Source organism: Prionailurus bengalensis, chromosome E1, assembly GCF_016509475.1.
Source record: "Prionailurus bengalensis isolate Pbe53 chromosome E1, Fcat_Pben_1.1_paternal_pri, whole genome shotgun sequence".
NCBI classification, from domain to species: domain Eukaryota; kingdom Metazoa; phylum Chordata; class Mammalia; order Carnivora; family Felidae; genus Prionailurus; species Prionailurus bengalensis.
The window spans coordinates 29,321,503-29,349,026 of record NC_057347.1 but is presented as its reverse complement, the minus strand read 5'-3'; the positions used below and the strand labels follow the sequence as shown (position 1 = coordinate 29,349,026).

The 27,524-nt window shown below is 51.1% G+C and overlaps 1 protein-coding gene across 10 annotated transcripts in view; it reads left to right on the top strand.

Moving 5' to 3' along the window:
* The first annotated feature begins 261 nt into the window (after positions 1-261).
* The window catches only part of AKAP1 (A-kinase anchoring protein 1), a 38,005-nt gene continuing 10,742 nt past the window's right edge, over positions 262-27,524 (top strand). The window contains exons 1-6 of one of the 10 annotated variants that reach the window (XR_006297842.1): positions 12,726-13,015; positions 14,384-14,453; positions 20,374-20,496; positions 21,025-22,663; positions 25,181-25,356; positions 26,951-27,077. Coding sequence is in view for 9 of the 10 variants with exons in the window: in XM_043583979.1 (XP_043439914.1) it covers positions 21,049-22,663; positions 25,181-25,356; positions 26,951-27,077 (1,918 nt within the window). In the remaining variant the exon portion in view is untranslated. Of the gene's footprint in view, positions 396-11,225; positions 11,369-12,725; positions 13,016-14,383; positions 14,454-20,373; positions 20,497-21,024; positions 22,664-25,180; positions 25,357-26,950; positions 27,078-27,524 lie in introns of those variants that run through there. The other 9 variants (XM_043583982.1, XM_043583978.1, XM_043583985.1 and 6 more) reach the window with 9 other exon arrangements.

The following is a 27,524-nucleotide window of genomic DNA, read 5'->3' as shown; positions in this document are numbered from 1 at the left end:
GCTCTTTTCCCAGCCCCGCCGAGATTACAGCTCCTCTCGCGAGAGCCCGAGCGAGGCCGGGCTGCGGGCGGCGGCTGCGGGATGTTGGTGGAGCGCTTTAGACCGCGCCCTCTCTGGCGCAGCTGGGAGACGCGCGGGCGGGAGCGGCAGGCGGCGCGCACGCGCAGGTGAGTGAGGCGGCGCGGGGGCACGAGGGCGGGGGGCGGGGCCTGCGTCGCGCCGCGGGCACGTAGCTGCGCGTCCTCAGTATTTAATGTCTCTGTGTTCCTCCGGCCTGGGCAAGCACGTGGGGGAGCGGCCGCGGCGCAGCGGGGCTGGGCGTCTGGGCCCGGGGGTGGGGGGGCGGCGGCGGCGGCGGGCGAGGACTCTGCCTCCCGACTGTCGCGGAGGACTTGGTGAGTTGGGGCCGCCGGGGCGGCTGGACAGGGGACCACCTGCCAGGGCCCCCGAGGGCGGCGCCGTCGGGTGAAGGAGAGTCTAGGGTGCAGGTGCGGTGTGCGACGCGCGCTCCAGGTGTCCCGGAGGCCCGGGGCTGCGGACGCCGAGCGTGTGCGGAGGGGCTCCGGCCCGCCGCCTGCTGTCAAGCAGGCCCTTCTTTCCCTGCCGTCGCCTGCGCGTCCCCTCGTCCTCCCCCGCCACGGTTGTCTGCCCGCGGGCTCCTGCTGACAGATCGCGTGTGCGCGGCTGGGGCCGTGCTCTGCGGCCGCGTGGTGCCCCCCACACGCGTCACCGTCCTCTGGGTCGGTGGTCTCGGACCCGGCGCTCGGGGCACCCCTCTGCGGCTTAACTTTCCCGGAGCGCGCACACCCTCCCGTGAGACAGACCCGAGTGCGTCCCACCCAAGGTCGCCCAGCCCCACACGCGTTTACTTTTCAAAGGTCGTGTGTACCCAAGCCTGAGTCGGGAGAGGCGGCGGCGGGGCGGGTCGTGGGCAGGGCCAGGTGCTCATAAGGGCGAGGAGGTGCCCCGAGGCCCGCGGGCACCCCTTTCTTCCTCCTGAAGGGCTGGAGTCACTTCAGGAACCTTCCCCAACTTCTGGGCCCGTTTAGCTCGCGCTGGGGTGCTCCCCACGTAGGCCGGGAGGCAGCAAACCCGTGCTGGTAATCTAGCCCCTGAGAGTTCAGTGCGGGGAACCTGGGGAAGAGGCTTGGTTTGTGGAACCGGGAGGATGGGCTAGGACACCGGTGGTGATTGGAACCTTGTTTCGGGGGGAGGGACCGTTCAAACCGAGTTAGGGCCCCCGAAGTCAAAGGCTTGGCGTCTCTCGAGAGGATTAGCGTTTGCTGCCCCTTCAAAGGGTGTCCGGAGAGGGGGAGGCTGTCCGGCGCTGTGTGCCCGCTGACTTCATGCCCGGGGGCGCGTGGGTCACGTGTCCCACTCCGCCGGCACCCCTCCCCGCTAGGCCCGAGGTTTGGAGGGACCAAGCTGGTTTCGGGGTTACGGGTCAGAATGTGCTGGGGGAGACTGGTCTGAACGCCTCCGGGGCGGGCTCTCACCAGTTCCACAGTTCTGTGCCCGAGGGTACAGTCCGTCCCTATGCCCCTCCTAGTGAGGCTTATGGAAGGAAAGGCGCTGTTGGTAGTGGGCGGTGCCGAACCGAACCGGGAGTGCTGGAAGCTCTGGGCGTTTCGAGATCTTCCTCTCCGGCTGAGATGCCCAGGTTGGCGGGCGCCTTTCTGCCGCACCGCCGCCGCTAACACAAACCCGGTGCTCTTCTCTCCAGGTGTGAGTGGAGGCCGCTGGAGCCGGGTAGAGGGTACGGGCAGAGCAATTAGGTTAAACTGGCTGTCCTCCTCCTACTGAAGGGCAGGGTACTTGGTGTTTAAATTTATCTCTTGCGGGGAAATCTGGGCTGCTGGACACCTAGTATTGTCATATCTGTTGGCTTGCTATCCACTTCCCCACCCCCAACCCCTTTGTGGCAATTACTGATCAAGGAATACCATTCACAAAAAGCTATTAATTCTGGCAGCTAGTAACCTTACTGTGCTCTTGTAACCAAGTCCTTCTCAAATTAGTTTTTCTTTTTTTAAACTCTATTCAGAAAGCAAATCTTGGACTCTTAGTAAGCACCACCCATCCCCTTTGCTCTTAAAGGCACAGAGCAGCTTTGAGTTGAGTAGAGGGTATAGCATGAGTAAGACCTGTTATTTGCCCGATTTCTCTGTTCCTGGCATTTCAGTGGTTCACCTGCTGATTATTTAAAACTTTCTGAGGGGTGTCTGGCTGGTTCAGTCCACAGAGCATGCGACTCTTGATCTCAGGGTGGTGAGTTCCAGCCCCACATTGGGTGTTGAGATTACCAAAAAAAAAAAAAAAAAAAAAAAAAAAGATTTTCTGGGCACTGGAAACAAGTGAAGTTATCTTGGTGGAGGCTTTTGACTTGTGTTGAATTTTAACCTCTTCCACCTTTTAACTAGTTTTGTGGGTTCCTAGGTATATTCTCAGAAGTATGGGTCTAGGTAGTGCAGGTCTTTTGATCCTACAGATGTACAAATCTCTGAAGCTTCAGTGCCTACCTGAATTAAATTGGCTCAATTGTCATGCACATTGTTAGGTGATGGCCCAAAATTTGCTGCGAACTGATCCCCATCTAAGCCCTTGAGTGAGCCATCTCCGAGTCTCTGGAGCCTTTTGTATGAATATCAGTTCCTCCTCCCAACTATTTCTAGGAAGTACTTTCACACTTGGCCACTGCAGGGTGACTGTGTAGGTGTCTGCCTTCAAAGTGGCCTGCTCAGGTGCCAAGTGGATAGATCTCCAGTGTAAGGTTGCTGAGCATCAGTATTTTAAAGCAGTTTGTTTTGCTTTATCTGGTGATCCACATTATTCTTGGGCATCGGACCCAGGCCTTGGCCATGGCCATCGTTTGTGGGTGAAGGCTAGTTTTAGTCCTTACAGTGTTCCCTCTCCTCCTAAAGACAGATTGAGATACTATTTGAGACTGGGCACTGTGCCTGGTTCATGATGGCTGTTCAAGCGTTGTTTTTTCCCCTCCAAAAGAATCTGTGAGATTAATGTTAAATTTCTTTTGAATCACTTGGGTGATTTGGATTTTATTAAAAGTACCCCCCCCCCCCCCAGCCTCTGACCTAAAAACTTGGTTGGAAGGAAAACAAATTGGTTTCCCGATACTGTGCTGCCCGCCTCCTGGCTCTAGCCTGCCACATCATGACTTGGTCGAGTGCAGGTTTCAGGGTTTTGAGGAGCAGGCACTCCTTGTGCCTGGCCAGCTGGCGCCTTCTAGCCCATTCTCCCCAGGCCACTCCTTCCTAATCTTCCCTGTGAGTCTAGAAGAGAGGACCTCTCTGTAGCTTGGTCTGTTGTGCTGTTGTGAGGAAGTCAACAGTTTAGCGTACGAGTTAATACCTTCTGTTTGCCATTCTGTTTTCCTCTGCTCTGGGGAGGCAGGGTGCCTCTGAGCCCCTTGTCCCACTGAAATCATGTCCTGCTACTGGAGTTGCCGATCTGCGTGGGATGTATTTTAATATTTAACTTTGCTTTCTGAAGCAAGTTCTTTTCTCCACAGCCCTTTCTGGTGTAATGCCTCATGCAGGTTTCACCTTTATGATCATTTAACATTAAGTACCCATTGTATGTGGCACTCCACAGAGCCTACCTGCTGGCTCCAATACTGATTTTAAACTTGGGCTGTGGAAAACATGATCAATGACAATATTTTGAGTAGTGACAGAATCTGGTTGGAGAGGTAGCTAGTGGGGATGTGGGAACTAAAATTGAGAGGATGCCTTTTCCTTGACAGTTACTGTCTGTGCTGGTAGAGTTACAGGAAAACACTTCCCTAATCCTTTAATCCTCACACCTCTGAGTACAAATGAGGAGGGTGAAGCTGGAGGTCAGTCGGGATTGTTTCAATGGCTAATCAAAATACAAATTGAGGGGTAGAGAAACTGACAAGTGTGGGTTTGCACTTAAATTAGGTTCTCTGGAGGACTTTTGTGAGAAGAACCAAGGAATAGTCAAATCCGTGGGCTTTTCTCCTAATCTTTCTGTTGCTTTCTAAGCAGATTGTTGCAGTGTGAAGGAGTGTATGTTATCATGTAGCATTTTGAAGACTGGCTTTCAGTGATAAGTAGCTTTCAAAGAGTTCTTTTCCTTAACTTTCTTTTCCTCCTACTAAATGGTTCTGTCCGAGTCCTGGCCGTTTGGCTATTTCTACAGCTCGGTTTGGTAGTTTGCACAAGTTGATAGTAAACATTCTGTACCCATCTGGTAATGCTGGCTGCCTTCACTTAGCTGGGACTTACTGAAGCCCGAGCATTTAGGAACAAAGCAGAGCCCCAGGTGAGTTCTGGAAGTAAACATGTCTAGTGCTGAGGGCTCACAAGGCTTGTTTCACCACTGGTTTTAGCTGACAAGAGCCCTGGATTGGGGGGTGAGGACTGGGTGCAGCTTTCAGGGCTGAAACCCAGCAGTGGTTCTAGACCTTTCTGAGGTCTCCGTTTCTTCCGCTGGTAAAAGGAGGGTTGGTCAACATCAATAAGAGGTGTTCAGATTCTTCTTCTGGGAGCCCTGGAGTTAGTCTAGAGTGCCTCTGGGCTGCTGCAAGGTGGAGATGTCTGCAGGATTGTGTATGGGGAGGGCTGTGTTTGGGGTAGGATGCATGGCTCCATGGATAGTATGAGTCAAAGACTAAAAAAAATGCCACAGTCCATTGTTTAAGTGCATCGCGAGTACTTTTTAGATCTAAGGTGCTACTGTGCTAAATATTTTTTTTAAGTTTTTGTTTATTAAGTAATTGCTACACCCTGCTCGAATTCACGACCCCAACATCTGGAGTCACTGGCATCTGAGCCAGCCAGGTGCCCCTTATTTTTTTATTATATCTCTATTCTTATCTCCTAAACTTATCCTTAGGAGAGAGGGTCTAGAGCTGCCTTGTCCTGTGCAGCAGCTACTAGTCATGTGTGCCTGGCTCAATTTAAACTTTTAAGCATTAAATAAAATTTAAAAATCTAAATCATTAAAAATGTGATGTTAGTCTCATTTCAAGTCCTCAGTAGCCTCATGTGGCCAATACTGGACAATAGTGTAGGTCTATAACATTTTCACCATCACAGAAGTTTCTGTTGGACAACACTGGTCTTAGTGCTTAATTGCCTCACCTTATAAAGCATCATGTGTTTGGGCTTAGTCCTCTGTAGTCCACAAATCCAACAGCTTTGGTGACAAATTATTTGTCAGTTCTCTCCACGGCATGTTACGAAGCAAGTTCTGGGGGCGCCTGGGTGGCTCAGTCGGTTAATTGTCAGACTTCGGCTCAGGTCATGATCTCATAGTCCGTGAGTTCGAGCCCTACATCTGGCTCTGTGCTGACAGCTCGGAGCCTGGAGCCTGCTTCGGATTCTGTGTCTCCCTCTCTCTCTGCCCCTCTCCAGCTCATGCTGTGTCTCTGTCTGTCTGTCTGTCTCTCGAAAATGAATAAAAAAGAAGCAAGTCTTGTCTGCCAGTTTGGAGGGCAGTGATCAATTATGAAACAGCTCTAGAGAGGAGCTTAGGAGTCTGGGGATGGAAGCATGAAGCAGGAGGGGCAGAAAGCCCTTTTGGTTTGAGAACTTATATTATTATCATGAAGGTCCCTGCTGGTTGTCTAAGGCCTGGGCTCACTGTCCTTGTTCTTCAGATGTCAGCAGATTTGCTACTTAGTCCTTCACCCACCTGATGACCTGAGGATTCTGCTGTGTGACCAGTGCTGAACCAGATTTGCAGGCACAAACAAACATCCTTTTCATTCTGCCCCTCCAATCTGTCTGGGGGTTAGGAGACCTGTTTTTACAGAGGGCATTGGGGAGAGTTGGGACACTGGGGGGGTTCTGAAGTGTTGGCCTGGGGCTAGCTCTGGGGATTCAGTTTTATTTCCAGATACCCTCTCATCTAATTCTGGGCATGCTTAGTTTGAACCCTGCTAGACTGACCTTTGGCACATGATGTGAGAGCTCTCTTTTCTTGGAGCCGGCCAGAAAGCATAGGGTGTATAACGGGTACTTACTGAGCCCCTACTGTATACCTGGCATCTTAGGAGGGTTTTTTTCAAACTGTAGTTGGCCCTTGAACAACATGGGGATTAGGGGGACCAATGGGCAGTGAAAAAATCCATGTATGGGTGGCCTGGGTGGCTCAGTCAGTTAAGTGTCCGACTTTGGTTCAGGTCATGATCTCCCGGCTGGTGAGTTCGAGCCCCACGTCAGGCTCTGTGCTGACAGCTCAGAGCCTGGAACCTGCTTCAGATTCTGTGTCTCCTTCTCTCTCTGACCCTCCCCGGCTCACACTCTCTCTCTTATAAAAATAAATAAACACTAAAATTTTTTTTAAAAAACTCCATGTATAATTTCTGGCTCCCCAGAAACGGAACTACTAAGAACCTACTGTCTACTGGAACCCTTATGGGAACATAGATAGTCAGTGAACACATATTTTGTAATATGTATTGTATACTGTATTTTTACAATAAAGTAAGCCAGAAAAGAGAAAATGTTATTAAGAAAATAGTAAGAGAGAAAACACAGGGCTGTACTATATCCAGAAATCTGCATACAAGTGGATGCATGCTGTTTAAAGCTGTGTTGTTCAAGATCAGGTGTATTCCCTTCTTATTTTATCTCAACCCTATGAGGTTAAGTACTTCTAGTTTGTGTGGGAGGAAACTGAGGCCCTGAGAAAGCTAAGCTGATCCCTGGACCCAGGCTGGTTTGGACTCAGATCAGGGTTCTCTCTCCAGCTCTATGCTTAGAGGCCATTTCTTATTTACTGCCCAGTGATATCCTTCCATCCTCATCCAGAAAATGAAGCTGAGTTTTTAGGAGATTAAAATACTTCATCTCACAAATGGAGTCAGGCTGTTCGGTGTTTTGAGTCCTGTCTGCCTCATTACAGCCCTATGAGGGAGGTATTTGTAATCCATTTCACAGGATATTTTCGTTTTATGGGAAACAAGTTCAGGATCCTACTTTGTCTTTCCAAAATCATGTTTTAGCTCTGAATTATGCAACCGTCCGGTGCCTTAGAGCTGCACGAATAATGACTAAGACAGCCTCGTAGGCTAGGCTGCTGTGCCTGAGGGCCTGGAAAGCTGCTCTGAAGGCCACGGTGTAGCTCAGTCACCTGCTTGAAAAGACAACCTTGAAGTCACTCATTCCTTGGCTAATAATAATGTGGCCTGTCAGACCTCACATGGAGGTCATGAGACCCATTCCCTGGCCCTCAACAGGCTGTCGCCTGGGTGTAGCCTGGTGTGTCTCTGTTGGAGGAGGCCACATATCTGCTGGAGCCCAGTCTTCAGCATGCCCACCCCTTTTCCTCCAGCCTCGGCCTGGGACAGTGGATCTGAAGGCCAGTTCAGTCTTCCACGGACCTCCTTCTCATCGCTTACTCATGTCCCTCCCAAGGGGAAGGAGCTGGAGTGACTTTTGCCACACCCTGATGTGCCTTGGGCTCCGGTGAGAAAAGGCTGTGCTGAGAATAACCTCTTTGCTTTGTCCTTTGACTTTGGTGAGGCCCACCCAGCCAAGCTTGTGCTGTCATGCTATTTTTAGCAGGTGGCATCCCTTGGGAGGGCCAAGTGCATGTGGTTTTGGCTTCAGCAAACAGGCAGGTCCTGGTGCGGACGCTGCTGTCTCCCAGTCAGGGGAGGAAGGAGAATAAAGTCACCCTAGAAACTGTCATGGGTGTGCTTGGGGCAGTGGCTGCCTAAGGGGTCTCTGGGGCTGCCTTTTCTGTTCTGGATCTGTGGCCGATCCTGGGCCAGGCGGGCCTGTGACACAGCTCGGGAGCCAAAGAACTCCCTAGTTTTAGGACCCCTTGTTGCCCCAGTGGCCAATTTCTCTGGAAATGGCATTATGCCATTTTCATGGGAAGTCACCAGACCCAAGAACAGACCTCCACGCAGACACTAAAACTTTGTAAAACTGTGGCTCTGCTGGCAGCCTGATTACTGGTATCCTCTGGCTTAAAAACCAAACCAAAACAAAACATGAGAGGCAGCAGAGCTATGGCCCTCACTAGGAATTCTCAGTGGGGAGCCACTGACGTGGAAGAGATAGGAAAAAGGAGTTTGATGAAGTTCTGCTCCCCACCACCATCCTGTCTTTCTCCCTATTTTTCTGTTTCTCTTTTCCTCTAACTTGGAGCTCCCAACTCCAGCCCATCTATCTTTTTCTGATTAAGAAAGCTTCGAGCCGTATAAGGCCCTCTGTTGCCTATGGTTTATGTTGGCTGGAGACCGAGGTTGTTTTTGCAGAGTCTGATTCACAGAAGTGGCAAGGGTGTGCGCACGCATCCATTCCCATCCGCTCCCCGGGGGCCGGACTGCCTTCTTGGAACAGATTCATCTGAGGGGGGGCGGGGGGGGGGGAGAGTCAGGGCCTAGCAGTGGCTCTCAGGCTAATGAGTGGTGTGACCTCAGGGTTTCCTGGCAAATGCGTTAGTCGAGAACTCCAAGTAGAAAGCGGGCCCCTGTTGGACTCACGCGGTATGTACCTGCTGTGCTATGAGCCACAGAGGCACCCTGTTTCCGAAATGGATTCTAGGATTCGCTTCTATTGAGAAACTACCTGGATGGCTCAGTTGGAAGAGAGTGCGACTCTGGATCTTGAGGTTGTGAGTTTGAGCCCCATGTCGGGTGTAGAGATTATTCAGTAAGTAAACCTTTAAAAATAAAATCCAAAACTGCATGAGTCAAAAAGAAAAAAAAGAAAGAAAGAAATTACTGCCCCTTGGCTCCTTGGGCAAGCCGGTTCCCCTCTCTGCAGAAAGTTCAGTGAGCCTGTTCCCTCCAGGTTTGTGACCTTCGGCACGGCTTCTGCTCAGCGATGGCAGAGAGCGATTTCTCTGGCAGCAGCCCTCCGACCTCATCTTTACCTCCCCTTCTTGCCGTCGCTCGAGTCAGCCAAGTTTGTTCCTGCCTTAGTACTCTGGCACGTGTTCTCCCTGCCTGGAACTTTCTCCCCCTCGCCCTTTTGTCCTCCCAGATCTCAGCACGGCTGCCCCTCACTGTTCCAGCACCCCTGCCATCTCTTTGGAGAGGCGTGCCCTGACCGTTCTTGTAGAAATCCCTCTCTCTCGGGCACATTTCACCCAGCCTTTCTCAACCTGGGTCCCTTATCTAAACTATAGAACGCAGAACATGACTTTCTCAACTGTGTCCCGGCTCGTCCCCTTCCAGATGCATAGGAGTAAAGTTAATTCATTACATACAGGGGTGCTTGGGGTTCCCTTCTCCGAACGCCCTTGGGAGAGGCCGTGCAGTTTTATCCCATTGGGTGGCTGCATCTTTGCGGTGTCTTATCTGAAGTGTGACTCCTTACCCCTCCTTCCACCACTGCTGCCACCACCTCCCCCACACCCCTCTCTTGTGGAACCTGGCTCATGGGGGGAATTAAAATGTTTTTATTTTTTTTTTAATTTTTTTTTTCAATGTTTATTTATTTTTGGGACAGAGAGAGACAGAGCATGAACGGGGGAGGGGCAGAGAGAGAGGGAGACACAGAATCGGAAACAGGCTCCAGGCTCTGAGCCATCAGCCCAGAGCCCGACGCGGGGCTCGAACTCACGGACCGCGAGATCGTGACCTGGCTGAAGTCGGACGCTTAACCGACTGCGCCACCCAGGCGCCCCACAAAATGTTTTTAAATGGCTAGCCCTGGGGCACCTGGGTGGCTCCATTGGTTAAGCATCAGACTCTTGATTTCAGCTCAGGTCATGATCTCATCGTTGGTGAGATCAAGACTTGTGTTGGGCTCTGCGCTGACAGCATGAGCCTGCTTGTGATTCACTCTCTCCCTGCCCCTCTGCTTGTGCATTCCCTCCCTCCCTCCCTCCCTCCCTCTCTCTCCCTCCCTCCCTCCCTCCCTCTCTCCCTGTCTCCCTCTCAAAAATGAATGAATGCATAGCCCCGAGGGGTGCTGCTACCTGATGCTGGCTAGACCTCAGTTGGGTGGGGGAACCAGATACCTTGGTTCGGAAGAGTCTTACCATCGGTAGGCCCCTGCTCTTTGTGCTTACTGCTGTTATGTCATCAGGGTGGTGGGGGTCTCTGAAGCGGAACTGGCATCAATTATGGGAAAATCAAAGCATTACAAGTTTGTACACAGATGAGTTGACACTACGCATTTGTTCTGCTTCACAAGAATCCTAAAGCCCTGTGGTAATAGAGCATCCCTTGCTATCTAACAGCTAAGAATGTATTTTTTGTTTGTTTTATCAAAGCATTACTTATAGAGAGATTTGACTTTTAACTATACACAGGGTTTGAAAGAACAGCCCTTTGCCCTGAGTGCTTCCTGACCGGCCCTCTTGTCTAGAGACAGCTGCCCTCGATTCTTCTAGGTGTCTTTCCTGGCATTTACACCTGTATTTCTAAATAGTGTGCTTTTCCTTTCTTTCCGTCCTTTTTAAAAATATTATTTGACTTGTTTTTCTACTCTGGAAGGCAAGGACTTGGCTCATTCCTGCACTTTCTTTCTCCTCTTCTCTTCTTGGTACAGAGGTAGCACAACTTCTAGTCAAGTGTCTATTAAGAGTGCACGTTGTGATATAAATATTGCTTACGGGTGCCCAGTTCTTGGTGTTCCATATTTCCTTTCTTGTGTCCTCCCCGCCCCTCATTAATTTCCCATGTTTCTTGAGCCTCGTTTTTTGTGTCTCCCCAGTTCTCTGACTCCCCTGGGCCTTGGCCCTTGCTGTCGGAGCACCTCTTTGTGCTTCAGCATACCAGATTCTCTGCTTGTGTTGCTCCCGGGAAGCACCTCTCTGCCCGGCTCTGCTTCCCGAACTTCATCCTGGGAATCCATTCTTTCCTTTGGTTGTGTTGCTTTGTGGGTGGGTGCCCCCTCCTTTCTTGATTTACTCCCTGGTCTTCCAGTAGCTTGCTGAGGAAGAGTGGGGGAAGGTAGGCAGGCAGCAAGAAGGAAGCTGATTCATGCACACGTCCCTTTGAAGGCATGGATGTGGGGTGTGGCTGAAGATGGGACAGTTGGTAGAAAGTCAGCAGAGACAACGAGGCGCCCAGACCCCTTTCACCATGCCAGCAGAAGCTCTGGCTTCACTTCGTGGAATAGTTTAAGCGAGAGGGGATCTGGATTTGAGCATCACGTAATGATGAAAATGGGTATTGAATGAAAGTTTGCACATTGAATGGGACAAGCCAGGCCCCCTTGGCTCTCACAGTGCTGGCATTCAGGCTCCTAACCTCTCCTCTCCCACCCCAGGACATGAGAACATTCCAATCTGTGGAAACTGGCAGCCTAAATCCTGTTTGCTGTCCAACCAGGATACTTGCTTGACCCTTGGACCAAGGTCGTCAGTTGGTCAGTGGCAGAGGGTGGCAGCAACAGACCCATTGAAGAAGAAGGTTATTGGTTTTTTTTCCTTTCCTCGAAAGAAACTGTGAAAGACTTGAAAATGCCTCAAAAGTGCGTTTGTCTGATTCATTTCTGTATCCCACTATGGTGTGTACCCTGTAGCTGCCCATAAATACTTGTTGAATAGAAGTGACCTTAGGCCTTTATATGATTTCTGAGTTGGTCATATTCTACTGCCTGCTGTTTGGAAAATCCTAGTCTTTCCATTGCTCTGCCTACCTGAGGTGGTGGTGTGAAGGACTTTTTCTTTTTAAAAAAAATTTTTTTAACATTTATTCATTTTTGAGAGTGAGAGAGACAGAGCACGAGCAGGGGAGGGCAGAGAGAGGGAGACACCGAATCCGAAGCACGCTCCAGGCTCCCAGCTGTCAGTGCAGAGCCCGACGCAGGGCTCGAACTCACTGCGAGATCGTGACCTGAACCGAAGTCGGACACTCAACTGACTGAGCCTTCTAGGTACCCCTTTTCTGATTTCCTTTTGAAGGAATCTTTATTAGCTTTTTTGAGTAAGCTTGTTGTCCGAGCACAACTTCATACCTTTTGGGCAGTCTCGTGTAGTGTTCTGTGGTCATGGGTGGGAATTCTGCGTACCTGGGAACACTTCCCTGCACCTGTTTTATCACTGTCCTCAGAAATGTCAGAATTTACTGGCAAAGCGTGCTGGTTGCCAAGAGCTGGGGAGGAGGGGCAGGATGGAGGTAGCATAGTCGTTATTAAGGTTTTTGAAAACCACATTCATGCCTCCCAGATGAAGCAATGTGAAGACCTTTGTAGAAAATACTGACTTTTCCCCTCCCCTTTTTCAGTTGAAGCCTAATGAGACTGGACCTGTCAGGAGTGTTTGGTCAGCAGAGGGAGGGAGACTGGGCATTTCACTTTTGTATGGAGTTCTCTTTCCCTCCCTCCCTCCCTCCCTCCCTCCCTCCCCCCCTTCCTCCCTCCCTCCCTCCCTTCCTCCCTCTCTCTCCCCCTCTCCCTCCCTCTCTCCGTCCCCCCCCTTTTTTTTTCTTTTTTCCACCAAGTTTTCCAAATTGGGGGTTCCTTTAATTTGTAACTGAACTGGAGGAGGACCAGCTCTTAATCGGAGACCATGTCCGGAGATAGGATTTTTCACTTCTGGCTCTTACCTGGAGCTGGTGGGACTTGGCTCTGGGTCTCCACAACCGGAGACCCAGCTGGAGAAGGCTTCACTGAGCAGGTACTCCCACCCAGACGGTACTGGGTTAAGGTCAAACCTCCAGTCTCCTGGAGAGCAGCTGGGGAAGGGTCCTTGACTTTTTGGCCAGTTGGTCTGCCTAGAACAGGGAGTAGGGCTGGTCTGGCCACAGTGGCCCACCTGGCTGCTCTTGGGACCATCACAATGAAGGGTGTGGGGGACAGTATGGGGCAGGACCTCATAGCCCCACTGTGAGCTAATTGGGAATCTTTAGGGTGCCAACACGAGTCACAGCTCACACGGGCCCCCTACGGATGAAGGCAACAACCCCTTGAACATCAGGACTGGGCTGAGATCAACATCCCTGAGGCATGGCTCTGACACTCTGATTCCTGGGCCCCAGCCATGCTGCTAAGTGCGAGTGGCCCAGACTACCACCATCCCCCATCCTCAGTAGCAGCCCCAGACACTGCCCATCAAGGTAGGCATTGGCTGTCACGGTATTTCTCTAGCTCTCGTGTTTGCTTTGGGGCTTCTGGGAGTACCCTCTAGGACTACACGTCCAGTAGGTAGCTACCAGCTCGCTGTATGTGGCTATTTAAATTTAAATTAATATTAAATAAAATTTAAAATTCAGTTTGTTATGTTGATCGCATTTCGAGTGCTCAGCCCCCTGTGACAAAGTAGCTGCCAATACTGGACTGTAGTTGTCACTTGGGGAACACCCAGGCCTTTGCCTTTTGTGACCTGCTCTGCTTTGGCCATGTTGCAGCTGCTGCAACTTGTTCCCATTGCCTTGACAGTAAAGGTCAGACTCCTTTTGTCTGGCCTCTACCAGCTCTTCAGCTTTGGCTTCCAGGACTTCTGCTCTCTCTGGGACTTGCTGTTCCCTTCCACCCCCAAAGGCATCTTGGGTTTAGAATCTTAATTTATGTCATTAATGCAGTGTTGCAACCTTAGAAAATTCCGGCCACCTTTGGGACGGCCTTCTCAGGGTTCTGTTTGCCCACTTCTGAAATGGGCTCAGCGTGTGCAGGTGTGTGTGTGTGTGTGTGTGTGTGTGTGTGTGTGTGTGTGTGTGAGAGAGAGAGAGAGAGAGAGAGAGAGAGAAATTCTTCAGTATGCACTGTGAGCTTCTGGTGGACAGAAGCTTTTTCTTGCAACTTAAACATATTTATGTGTGAATTACTACGTGAATGTAAGTATATAACTTCAGCCTTGTAAGGAATTAGGTAAACACATGCTGTAGAAATCAAGAGGCCCTCTTGGTGGTCTTGCAAAGACCTCTGTTTGTGTGTGGTCTTCCTCTAGCAAACTGGGGGGAGGGGTGAGGCGGGTGGCCCTGACCTTGACCGTGCCCACAACCTGCTGTTGTGCTCTGAATGCAGTGACAGCAGGTGCTGGGCTTCAGGTTCAGGGTTCAGGTAGCTACTCCCTGTCCTTTGAAGACTCCCTCCCCCCCACCCCCGCCCCCCTCCTTCAAGGGGAAAAGCCCCTCAGCAACAACTTGGTGTGCTGGGCATTCTAGGGATGGAGTGTCTTGAACACCTGGGAGACCGTCTTTGATAATGTGAACATATAACCCTGGAATAATGGAAATGTTCAGATTTCAACTTAGCGGGTATATAAAAGTCTGCTCAGAATGCCGAGTGGATGTGGCTTCACTGACCAGGTCCAGGCCCACTCTGGCTTGATAGCCACTTGGCTCCTAAGTGATTGTTTTGTGATCAACTTTCCCATCAATTAATTACACACAGCTCCTTTTTCCACAATAACTGTAGCCAAATGGGCTTAGTCACTGGGACCAACACTGTTTGTACTCTTCCCAGAAGTTTGTTTTCTTGTTTAGCAGAAGGCTCTAGACTGCAGTAACCGAGTTGGTCATCGGTGCTGGGAGTGAGGCCATTATTTCTCCAGAGGTAAGCTTTTCTGAGAAGCTGCAGTTTCCTCTGGGAGAAAGGAATCATTTTAAGGATTTTATTTTTTATTTTATTATTTTTAATGTTTGTTTATTTTTAATTTTTTGTCATGTTTTTATTTTATTTTTGAGAGAGAGACAGAATGCAAATGGGTTAGGGGCAGAGAGAGAGGGAGACAGAATCGGAAGCAGGCTCCAGGCTCTGAGCTGTCAGCACAGAGCCCGACGCGGGGTTCGAACTCAAATATGGTGAGATCATGACCTGAGCCAAAGTTGGATGCTTAACCGCCTGTGCCATCCAGGCGCCCCGATTTTTATTTTATTTTTTTTTTAAGTGATCTCCACAAGCCAGTATGGCGCTTAAACTTACAACCCTGGGACTGAGAGTTGCATCCTCCACCAACTGAGCCAGTTAGACGCCCCAGGAAAGGAATCCATTTAGAACCTGGACCGAGCAGGTGAATGCTAAGGCCTTGTAGGGCCGAGACACGTGCGCCTTCAGCTCTGTGTGACCACTGGGCAAGCAGCCAGCGTGCATCTATTCCCGGGCAAATGGACCTGCTAAAAATAAGCAGGCAGCTATTTAATTCCAACAGATTCAAAATAGCCAATTCTCCTCCCCACCACCCCTCAGGCAGGGCTCTGCATCTTTCTGCAAGGCTTTCCTTTGGCTTGCCTGAGTGTCTGGGGCCTCTGGAGGGGGAGACCGTGGGGGAGAAGGCTGCCTTCAGTTAGTTTGTGCGTGTGAAGGCTTTTAGACCTGCAGTGTTAAATGCCACTTATGTCTTGAGAAGTTCAGCTTTTTTACAGAAAACAACAAAAACAAAACAAAACCAGGGCAAGGAGAGCAACTCAAGAGTGTGTTCCCAGAAAAGGAAAGTAGCAGAGAGCCTCGTAAGGCTGAAGTGTGCACTCTTGTGCGTGTGGGCATATGTGTGTATGCACATGTGAGGGCGGCCCTGTCTGAGAATTCGGGAAAGGCTGCCGCGTCTTCCGGCACCTGTCTAGGCCTCTCCAACGGTGTAAAGCAGGGAAAATGGCATCCTACCTATTCACAAGAAGTCTGTTTGGGGTGAGAGTGGCTCACGGAGGACTCTTGGAAGTGAAGGGCTGAGGAAATGAGGAACTTCTCTTGACCAGTGGGAAGTGGGGCTTTGGTCACCCGGCGATCCCTGTGAGGCTCCTCCTGGTAGCGGTGCCTTCAGTGAGTCCCAGCTAGGCTCCTCTGGGTGGGGTGGCTGCTGATCCCCCGGGCCCTTGGCTCTGTTCTTGGTGGAGATGATTAATATCTCTAATCACAGTCCCCAGGCGGCAAGGGCAAAATAAACCAGGCGTGCCTTCTCCTGTCTGGGGATATCACACCTCTTTTCTCAAGTTGCTGCAGCATTTCAGTTGGGCAGTTCCTGTGTCCTGGAGATTTCATGGAGACAAGGGCTTTTCCTGGGTACTGGGTTAGACATGGGCGGGGGGGGGAGGGGGTTGGGGGCAGTAACTGGTGGGCGCTGGGGATCCAGGTGGGGCATTCAGTATTCATGGGTTGGGTGACATAGCCTCAGGGGACCAATGTTAAACACCTTCTAGGGAGTTCTGCTGACACAATAGCAGGAGGCATCTGGTGTGGAAATGGTGCAGAGACTTCTGAGCTGTGATTAGTTGAGTAGCTATAGTTGACTGTCTGGGGGGAGCTGTGGATGATAGGTTTGGGGTCTCAGCCCTAGTCGGTGGGGAACAAGCAGGACGGGGAAGGTTAGGTGTACAAGCGTTAGAGGTGTTCTGGCAAGCTGCAGAGCAGTGTTGTGTCCCCAGGTGACAGGTCTCTGTGTTTAGTGTAAGCTAGGACTGGGAACAGAAGGGATGAAATGGGGACTAGGGGATAGTGACATGGGGGAGCCAGAGTCTGGGTTGTGGTGTGGATCAACTAGGGTGCCTGGCCAAAGTAGGCTGAGAGTGTATGCTTGAGTGTGGGCCTCTGCTTCTAGCCAGTTCCTGGGATGTCTGGAGGCAGGGCAGGGGTCAGCTGCTGGACCCTTGGGATCAACTTCTAGTACCAAAGGGTTGGAGGCATCTCCCAGAGAGGGCACGTACAAGCAGGGGGAGGGCCAGAGAGAGGAGAGAGAATCCCAAGGAGGCCCTGTGCTGACTCGGGCTCAATCCCATGAACTGTGAGACCGTGACCTGAGCTGAAATCAAGAGACACCTAATCGACTGAGCCACCCAGCTGTTTTTAGAGGCGGTTTGTATCTTGGTTAGCAACTCCTTCCTTACACACACACCCCCCATACTGAGTTTGGCTTTGGGCCCTTGATCTGTAAAACAGGGAAACTGCCCTCTGTGTGTTAAGTTTTAGGATTCTTCATCTTCCTCTCTACCCCATTCCATGTAATCTTGTTCCTGAGATCAGAGAATTGGTAGGAGACTGTGGGAATCACAACTATAAAACCCTGTAGAAATGGGATTGTCTAGTTAATAAGGAATCAGAACCTAAATTGACTGCCAAGAAGAGAACTTGGGTTCAGACCCCAGCCACACTTTCCGTTGCGCGTGACCTGGTGGGTGGGACTGACAGGCCATGGGGTAGGCATATTGCCTTATCCTGAGAGCATCCTTCCCCCATGACCTCTATTCCTTCTCAGATTTTATTTATTTTTATGTGGAAGACACTGAATACAAAGAAAATAGCCTGTATGTAATTTGCCACTTTTTCAGGGGCAAGCACATTGTTCCAGAACAGTGGTTCTCTGACTTGAGTGTACATTGGAATCATCTGGGTTAAAAGAAAAAGAAACACCTGGTGCCCTGATCTGACCCTCAGAGATACGGATTTAATTGATTTGGGTGCCACCTTGGCCTTGGGAATTTAAAAGCTTCCCAAGTGATGCTAATGTGCCACTAAGTTGGAGAACTGCTGAGAGAGAAGTTTCAAAATCTCTCTCCCTGGAAGGAAGACTATATTGGCAGATAAGAAAAAAACCTAAAAAACCGAAAAGCTATCAGAACTAATAAAAGACATCAGTAAGGTTGTAGGATGCAGGGTCAATGTACAAAACCTTCGCCACCCTTCCAGCCTAGAGGCTTGGTGTGTGTCTTTCCTGGTTTGCCTATAGGGTTGTCTGGGCACAGACAGCACACACAAGTGGTCCGGGTTTGACCTTGTGTCTCACAGCAGTATTTGCATGTCTGTACATGAGATCCCCTTCTCTATGACTGGCATGTCCACGAATTCTGCAGTGTGTTTAGCAGTGATTCCCCAAGAATTGTTTCAAACAATGCCCCAGTGACCATTATATAGACCTCTGTGCAGAGCTGTTTTTATTCTTTTTTTTTTTTTTTTTTTTTTTTTTTTTTTTTTTTTTTAAGAGAAGATTGCAAGGCGGTGCCTGGGTGTCTCGGTTAAGCACCCAAGTCTTGATTTTGGCTCAGGTTATGATCTCACGGTTTGTGAGATTGAGCCCCGTGTCAGGCTCCATGCTGATAGCACAGAGCCTGCTTGGGATTCTCTCTCCCCCTCTCTCTGCCTGCATGCTCACACACTGTCTCTCTCTCCCTCTTTCTCTCTCTTTCTCTCCAAAATAAATAAGCTTTAAAAAAAAAAAAAGATTTCAGGTGTGGTGTTTTTAGGTCATAGGAGGTATGGTCATAACTTTTTTTTTCATGTTCATTTATATTTGAGAGAGGGAGACAGAGACAGAATCTGAAGCAGGCTCAAGGCTCTGAACCGTCAGTACAGAGCCTGATGTGGGGCTTGAACTCACGAGAGATAGTGAGGTCATAACCTGAGCCAAAGTCAGACACTCAACGGACTGAGCCACCTAGGCACCCCTTAACCTTTTAAGAGCAGTATGAACTTCCCCTCCTTGGCCCATACATTGCCTCATTCTCTTAAGACATGAGTGGGTTTCCAGACTTAATGTGGAGTAGAACCTGAGTTCCAGTCCTTGGTTATATGATTTTGAACCTTTAGTTTTTTTTTTTTTTTAATTTTAAGTTTATTTATTTATTTTGAGAGGGGGAGAGAGAATACCAAGCAGGCTTCGCACTGTCAGCACAGAGCCTGTGGTAGGGCTGAAACTCGGGAACCGTGAGATCATGACCTGAGCTGAAAACCAGAGTTGGATGCTTAACTGACTGAGCCACCAGGTTCCCCTAAGTTTTTATTTAACCTCTACACCCAGCGTGGGGCTCAAACTCCCAACCCTGAGATCAAGAGTACCGTGCTCCACCAATTGAACTAGCCAGGCGACCCTGCATGGAGCTATTTATTTTTTAATTTTTTAAATTAAAAAAAATTTTTTTAATGTTTATTTTTGAGGGAGAGAGACAGAGGCAGAGACAGAGCGCAAGTGGGGGAGGAGCAGAGAGAGGGAGACACAGAATCCGAAACAGTCCCGAGGCTCCAAGCTGTCAGCACAGGGCTTGAACTCACAAGCTGTGTGATTATGACCTGAGCCAAAGTCAGGAGCTTAACTGACTGAGCCACCCAGGTGGCTTTATTTTTTAATTTTTAACGTTTATTTATTTATTTAAAAAAAAAATTTTTTTTTTCAACGTTTATTTATTTTTGGGACACAGAGAGACAGAGCATGAATGGGGGAGGGGCAGAGAGAGAGGGAGACACAGAATCGGAAACAGGCTCCAGGCTCTGAGCCATCAGCCCAGAGCCCGACGCGGGGCTCGAACTCACGGACCGCGAGATCGTGACCTGGCTGAAGTCGGACGCTTAACCGACTGCGCCACCCAGGCGCCCCTATTTATTTTTGAGCGAGAGAGGGAGAGGGGCAGAGAGAGGGAGACAAAGAATCGGAAGCATGCTCCAGGCTCTGAGCTGTCAGCACAGAGCCTGACATGGGGTCGAACTCACAAATGGTGAGATCATGACCTGAGCCGAAGACGGATGCTCAACCGCCTGAGTCACCCAGGTACCCCTACATTGAGCTATTTTAACCTTGATGATGGCAATACCTTCTAAACCAGGTGGTTGAAGATTAAGTGATGCAAGGGAGAGTATCTAGTGAGGTTCTGTGTTTGAATGTGAAGCTGTAAGGAACATCACTGAAGCTTCTGCCTGGAGGGATTCATGGGGTCTTCCGAGTGTGGCCACTGCTTAGCTTCTGCTTTGTGTTTTCTAATCCTGTGGATTTACTTCAGATATTAGCAAGAAGGTTTATGGCTTTCCCCACCCCCTCACTTTGGGGCTGAAGATGTTTCCCAGTGTTCCTTCACAAACTGTAATGTGGTTGTGAATCCCCCAGGGGTCTTGTTAAAATGCAGCTAGTCATTCAGGTCTGGGCTGGGGTTGCCTTTGTAGCAGGGTCCCAGGTGATGCTCGGTGTTTCTGGCCCATAGACTGCACTTGAAGAAGTAAGGTCCTACAGCAGTGGCCCCCAGCCTCCACTGAACTTTAGAACCACCTGGGAACCGTGTGCTCTGGTTTTGCCAGAGACCATTAACATAATTAAACCAGGAAGAGTTGTTAAAGCCTTTACATTTTGTCTCTGCAACAAAGCTCAAACCCAAATTAAGGTATAATTCACCATATCAATGGAGGAGTTTTGGTTTTAAGACGTCTTGTGATTTTTGCAGACAGATTAAAATTTACTGGCATGGGAGGTACTGAGTTACAAGCATTCTGGAATAAGTCTGTCACATACCTCTAAAGAGAGCTAACCCTGCTTTGCATAGCACTTAATACATAGCTCATCTTCATATCAACCATCCTTTATGAGATGTGTCCCCGTCTTATGATGAAGAAAACTGAGGTTCCTATCTCCTTTACACGTCTACCACCTTCTTCTGTCTAGGCCCTTATCATCTCTCCTGGCCTGGATCCAACTGACTTAGGTCTCCAGGTTCCTGTCACTTGATATGCTGTTTATCCTACTCCCAGAATCACCTGGTAACAGTTTGGTGTATGTGCCTTGCAGACCTCCGCTGGTTCTCTGTTGCCTACAGGATAAAATCCAGACTCCACAGTGAGGCCCCAGAACCCTCATCGAGTCCACTAAGCAACTTGATTCTTCAAGCATGACCTGTATCTCCATGCCACTGTATGTTTTGCTGGTCTCTTGCCCTGGAGCAACCCCCTCATCCTTTTGAAATCTTCTTCATCCTTTGCTCCAGCTCCCTCTTGCTACGTAACGGTTTCATTGACTCATGATTTTGTGGGTGCATGTGCGGGACGTACATACATGTGAATTTCAACAGGCATTTAAAAATACTCCAACATCATCTGAATAGATAAGTGTTCTGGGAGTTTAGGGAACTAAAACACTAGACACACTATCCCCTTGGGGGAGCATAGAATTTGGCATTGAGGAGTGATGCAGGAAGGGATTTGGGCCCAAGAGAAGGCTTGTCTTGTTTCAAGGGAGCGTGCTCAGGAGGAGGGAGCAGAAGGGGGCATCTCTCCCTACCCACCCGCCTCCAGTGGATCACACATAGGGTGCGAGCAGGAGGAGGGATGTCGCTTACAGAGGCAGGGAAAGGGAGGGAGAGTAGCTGATTGTCTTTCCTGTGCAGTGGTATCAGGATCCCCCTACCTGGCTCTCATCGCATCTCTCTCTCCTCCTCTCCAGGTATCATTTCTTCAGGCCTCCAGGATGGCCATCCAGTTCCGTTCACTTTTCCCCTTGGCATTGCCTGGAATGTTAGCACTCCTCGGCTGGTGGTGGTTTTTCTCTCGTAAAAAGCATGTCAGCAGCCAGGACAGACAGGTGGAGGCCAGCACTGTGGAGCTGAGGGCTGGCCACGCCATCAAAGAGCCACTCCCCATGGAGGACCCCCGTCCTGGAGTAGCATCCACGCCCCCCAGCGTTGCGCTGCCCGCGGAAAAAGAGCTGTCCACCTTGAGTAAGCCTCCCGCCGAGCCCCCAGCCTTGCTGCGGGCACATCCAGCCTGTCGCAGGTCAGAGTCCTCAGGCAGCCTTCCTAACAGCACAGACGTGAGATTTCGACCGGGAACACGCAGAGATGACAGTACAAAGGTGGAACTAGCCCTGACGGGTGATGAAGAAGCCAAGTCCATTCCTCCTGAGTGTCCCCTTATGACCCCAAAAGGTGTTCCTTTCCCCCACGAAGCGGCCGAGGTGTGCAAGCAAGAGTCCCCGTTCAGTGGGCCGGCAGGGCGGGGCGGGCAGGGCCAGGCTGCGGCCCCCCAAGAGAAGCCAAGAGAGACGGGTGGGGCGGAAGGCACTGGCGACGCGGTGTCAGCAGAAAATGTGCCAGAAGAGAGTGTGTTGTGCCAGGAGCCTGGCTCTGAATCCCAGACCAGCAAGTTGCCTACCCTGGCTCCCTTGGGAGGTGCCGGGGAGAAGGGGAAGGGCCGCCCGCCACAGGCCGAGGAGGACACAGCAGGGCAGCTGCTGAGCAGCCTCGTGGGGTCGGCTCACGTGGAGCTGACGGAGGACGGCGAGCCGCCGGTGCCTCCGGCCAGTGGCAGAGCCTGTGATGCACACCGCACAGGAGAGCCGGGCACAGGGGGCGCTGCGGAGCAGAATGAGAAGATTGAGCAGGCTGCCTACCAGATCATCTCCAAAGTGATCTTGGAGGCGACCGAAGAGGTGCTGGCCACCACCATGGGCAGGATCGCAGGTCGGGTGTATCAGGCTTCGGCCGGGCAGCTGCACGGGCAGAAGGAGGAGAGCCGCGCCCCAGCCTGCCAGAAAACCGCCCCAGGGCGAGAGGCCGAGGAGCCGGCTCCAGCCGCCGTGGAGGCAGAGGCGGCCTCGCGCGTGTCCGTGTCAGAGTCAGATGCCGCCCTCCTGTTGCCAGGCCCGCCCGCGGAGGACCTGCCACCACCAAAGACCTACGCGAGCTGCCTGAGCAGCCCTCTGTCCAGCCCCAGCAAGGACAAGAAGCCAAAGAACTCTGCACACCACATCTCCCTGGCCCCCTGCCCACTGCCCGCTGTCCCCCAGGGGGAGTTGCTAGATGGGGCACGTGTCCTGGTGGAAGATACCGGATGTGTCACCTGCACCTCTGACAGCAGCCAGAATGTCCCTTCAGTGGTCTCTGAGCAGTGCTCAGATTCCATCAGCGCTTCAGGGCTTGAAGACTTGTGCACGGACACCAACTCAAGCCCCAGGGACAAGGCCATCACCCCGCTGCTGCCAGAAAGTACTGTGCCCTTCAGCAATGGGGTGCTGAAGGGGGAGCTATCTGACTTGGGGAATGAGGATGGATGGACCGCGGATGCGGAAGCAGATCATTCGGGAGGTAGGAGGGTCTTGGGCATCCCTCACCTAGAGGACGGGGTGGTGGGGTGTCTGTTCGGTGGCCAAAGGCTGCTGGTCTGCCTCTCCCTCTGCTGCTTCTGCAGTAAGAATGCTCTTCGACTCTGTGTCCCAGCTGGCCTGCAGAAGGTCGGGGTACAGCGCAGCAGTGGTGGGTAACCGAGAAGTTGGGCTGCCCTGAGCCGCCCAAAGCCCCAGGAGCTGTAACTTGGTTCGGCAGCCAGGGACCCTCCCTAGTCCTCCTGAAGGAGCCAGCTCAAAGTTGGTTTCGCTGATTAACCTCAGCGTGCCTGTTTTCTCTCTTTCAAACCAACCTCTTAAAGGTTTTTGTAATGGAGAGGCCTCCTTAGCTTAATCCAAAGTACCAAGAGTGGGTGTGAGCTTTTTTTTTTTTTTTTGAATGGTTGATTTCCTTTTAATCATGTGCTTGTTCCCATGTCTTCACCTGCCTTCCTTCTCCAGAAGCTCTTACCGGGTAAGTGCCCAGGGAGCGGCCACGGCTTTGACATTGCGGGAGGCTCTCGCTTTCCTGCCTTGTCGCCACTGTTCCTCGGCACAGAGCCCTCCACCATTTCCTTTCCGTGCGGCCGCAGCTCCACCCCGGGAAGGAGGGGCACTTTGGTAACCAAGTATCCACTGGGTTTTTCGAGTGCTGACCCCAGCGTAGACAGTTCAGACCGCTAACTTACAGGTCAGCAGCTCCTGACCCTGGTTTTGCAGCCACCCTGGGGTATTTTCATTTATCTCCCGGAAAGAGGCCATGAAGATCCCCTCCCCCGTGGGGGTCTCTGATCTGCTTGCCCTGGAGCCATTCCCTACCCTTTCTGCTCCAGGCAGGTTGGGGGTCTTTGCTGGGAGTTTTACTACTTGCAGCAGTACTTTCATCATAGCACATTTTGTCACCTTTGACGCTGCTGATTTATGTACCTCTAAAGGAAAAAACTCCTCATTGTGATCATGAGCGTACAAGGCCAGAGACTGTAAGATGCATCCTAACGTCAGGGATGTTAAAATTGTTTGTTTGTTTGTTTGTTTGCTTGTTTTTTGTTTAATAAAAAAGATCTTAAAGTGGGTAAACAATTTTTTTTTTAAGAATAAAGGAATTTCCCTTTGTCTGCTGGCCCTCAGCCAAATTAACAGGCCTGCCAGCCGTGTCATGCCACCTCTAGATTGATTGTGGCGGCTACTCTGCTGCGATGAAGGCCTCGTGTTTAGGCCTTTTGGAAGAGAAGGCGGTGATGGGGCGTGGTGATGGTGGGGAAGTGTGGGGACAACAGATTCGAACTTGGCGGTACCATTTGCCCAGCACTCCGTTGTGCGCAGCACAGGCTCCCGCCTCCCCCACATCTGCACCTTGGTGCACGGCCCTCCCTGCGCGTGAGGAAGTTGAGGCTGAGCGGGGCTGGGACCACCAGCTAAGGAAGCTGGCCTGTGAGCACAGCCTGCTAGAGTCCTGTGTGGTCTGAGCCACCTCTGGGTGTCCTTGGGGTGGCCGGTATCAGCCAGTCCTGTTTTGTTCGGGAGAGGCTGGAGCCCCTGATGTTGAAGGATGAAGTCACTTTCAAGGTGATTCTTCCTTAGCTGGGAATGGAATCTCTTTTAAGCCTTGCTCTGCATCCAGACAGTACATGCATTGCTTGGCAAAGGATTATGTCCAGAGTTTGGAAAAACCATGTGGATAATAACCTAATTAGTAGACTCTCAGGAGCGATCTATTTCTGGCAGTTGAGTCGTCCATATTTAAGCTAGAGTCCTCTTAAGCTGGTCTGGACCCGTTTTTCTGAGATGGCCTCCTGGCACATACTTGAGCAAGAGTGGAGCAGACCACATTGATCTCAGGGTCCTGCTTCCTGCTCTGTTGTCTGGAGCATGAACTTCAGTTCAGTCTTTTGACCAGGGGTTAAAGACCACCATGAGCCCAGAAGAGCATTCAGAGTTGCACAGGTCAGGCCTAAGAGAGGAAGAGGAGAGCCGCCTTCCTCCGTCTACTTCCAGTAGGCCCCAGGTGGTATGGGATGAGAATGGCGCCTTCAAGGGTGGACTCTTTCTAGCTCTGCCTGGCTGAAGGTCATGGCCCTTGAGCCCAGGCCTGGGGCCTTGGGGGCCTTAGAGTCTCTTGGTTTGAGGGACTGGCATAGTCAGAAGGGCATGGGCCAGTTGTGACTGGTCGGTCTCCGTGGAAGCCAGCACCTGATACCCGGCTCCTGGGACCGTGTGGACCTGCTGGCCCGCTCCCCCGCCCCGTGGACTCCCCTTCCCAGCTCACCACTTGTCTCTGCTCAGGCAGCTGTGGCTGGGCGTGGCTGCCAGTTCAGCAAGTGGGGCTGTGAGCGACAGGCTAAAATTAGGTGTATCTACACCCCCAGTTCTCCTTTCATTGGGGTCGTTCCGAGCCTTTTAGACTGTGGGTTGACAGCCGCCAAGCTTGAGGAGGGGGTGTGGGGCGGGGGGCCTCCTGGGAATGTGAGTTCGGAAGTTCTGCATTATTGACTTCTCTTAGCTGGTGTCTGTGTGTCTGTGTGTGCCGCTTCCTCCCCTGCAGGATCGGACAGGAACAGCATGGATTCAGTGGATGGTTGCTGTGGCCCCAGGAAGACTGACGGTTTCCAGAACGCCCAAGCGGGCTCCAGTCCTAAGAAGGTCGACCTCATCATCTGGGAGATCGAGGTGCCAAAGGTAAGGGCTGCAGGGTCATGGGGCTTTGGGGGGGGGGGACAGTAAACCCGAAGCAGTCCCTGAGTGAGCCAGAGGCTGAAGGGAAAAGGGAGCGCCACACTCTGCCACGTTCGGAGAGCTTGCTGTGAGGTGGAATCCCCTCAGCCGCCCTCAGGAGGGGCCTGTTCTTGTCCGCTTCAGACTCACAGGCCGCTCGCTCCCCCCTGGGGCTGCCCTGTGTGTGTGTTCTGGGGCTCAGGTCATCTGAGATGCCCACAAAAGCCAGACTGAGGATGTGGGCCAGGCAGGAGTCCCTTCACTGCGCTCTGCCCGAGTTCTCCAGTGCAAAGTAGATTTGGTAATTGAGCACAGCATAAGTCCGTATTTCGGAGAGCTTGAAAAGTATAGAAATGTATGAAGAAAATAACAAGCTGCTCTAGTCTCACCCCCGAGAGTGACTGTGAAGACTTTTATTTCCTTCTCGTCTTGCACCCTGTGGTTTTTAAGCAAAACTGAGATTATGTTGCTTTAATTAATGCTTTTAAATATTTAACAATTTAATTTTCCTGTGTTATTCTCTGAAAATATAATTTTAACTGCGTTATTCGTTGTGTGAACGTCAGTTTACTTCACCAGTCCCCAAATCCAGGGTGCTTAAGTGGTTTCTAGCTTCTTGCTGTTCTAACTTACAATTTATGAGCTTGATCTTGATGTTTATTGCTGGGGCTCAGAAATAATTGGCCAACTGAATTCTCCTGGGCGCTTAGCTCCCTGCTGCTGTGGAGACTTGGCTTGGTTTGAACTCTGGGTCAGGCGGGCTGCTTTGACCCCAGGGTGCTGGCTCCCTTGGTGTTTTCTCCTGCCGTGACCCTGATAGCAATCCTGCCCTCTTCTCCTTCAGTGGTTGCAAAGGGCGCGCCCAGGCAGCTCTGGGTGCAGAGCGACTGTGTCCTTTGTGGCTCTGCTGGGGTGGGGTCGTTTGGGATCATCTCCGAGCTTGTCTTACATCATGGCTAAGTTTGGCTTCTTCTGTCTGCCTTGAACTCTTGGCATGCTGGGCACTTTTGCAAGCCTCGTGCTCTGAAGGCTCCAGCCCGCTATCAATTGGCAGCAGAAGCCCAAGGGTTCTTTTGACTTTTACTTTTCAAACGAGCCTCTATCTTTGAAACCAGATAGACTTGAAGAGGTCAGAAACCAGATAGACTTGAAGAGGTCAGAGAAGTCCTAAATCGTGCTTGTGCTGGTGAAACATCTAGTGTAGATTTGGGGGGAGAATATGCTGCTTTGCAGCTTTCTGGATGTAGGCCAGGTTGTCGGAGGAAGAAATGGGAACTGCTGAGTCCTGGGGGCCAGACTGTGCCGTTCATCCACTTAGTAGCTTTGTGATATTGGGTGAGTTACTTACTTAGCCTCTCTGAGCTTGTTAATTTGTAAAACAGTGATAAAGGTATCTGTTTCATGGTAAGTGCTTACAGCAGTGCCTGGCAAATGAGTGCTGGCATGTTAACCGTTAATATGTTTGAGCTTGACGTTGTGTAAAACAAAGGTAGGTCTTGGGGAACGCAGGGAGTTGGTTTCCCATTAACACCCCCAATTGTCTCTCTGTCTCTCTCAGCACTTAGTTGGTCAGCTAATTGGCAAGCAGGGGCGGTATGTGAGTTTTTTGAAGCAAACGTCTGGTGCCAAGATCTACATCTCAACCCTGCCTTATACCCAGAACATCCAGATCTGCCACATAGAAGGTCAGTGGCACCTGCCACCCTTTGTTTAGGTTTCTTGCCTGAAAGCATTTGAGTCCCAGTTCTTCCCCTTTTGGGATCTCAGTCTCCAAATAGAGAACGCTGATCATCCCAGGTGATCTTCAGCCCTCCTCTCCAGTTCAGGTACTTGAAGGGGCCTCTGCTCCCTCCCCCAGATCTTCTGGCCAGGAGAGGCATGGGCACTCAGGCAGGCCTGGGGGTCCTGGCCTTATAGTGCCCGCTGCCTCACACGCCTCCCTCGCAGAGCAGAACGGGATTCCCCTCCGGTCGGTGAGGGCTGGGCCTTTCCCATCTGCTAGCCTTCTATTGCATTCAAAGCATGGACACAGCGGCAGAGGTACCATTTGAAAGGTCAGTGGGTTTCAAGCCTCTGTAGATGCTTTTCTTCTTAAGGCAGAACTTAGCTGTTTGGCACTCTAAAGATTTACT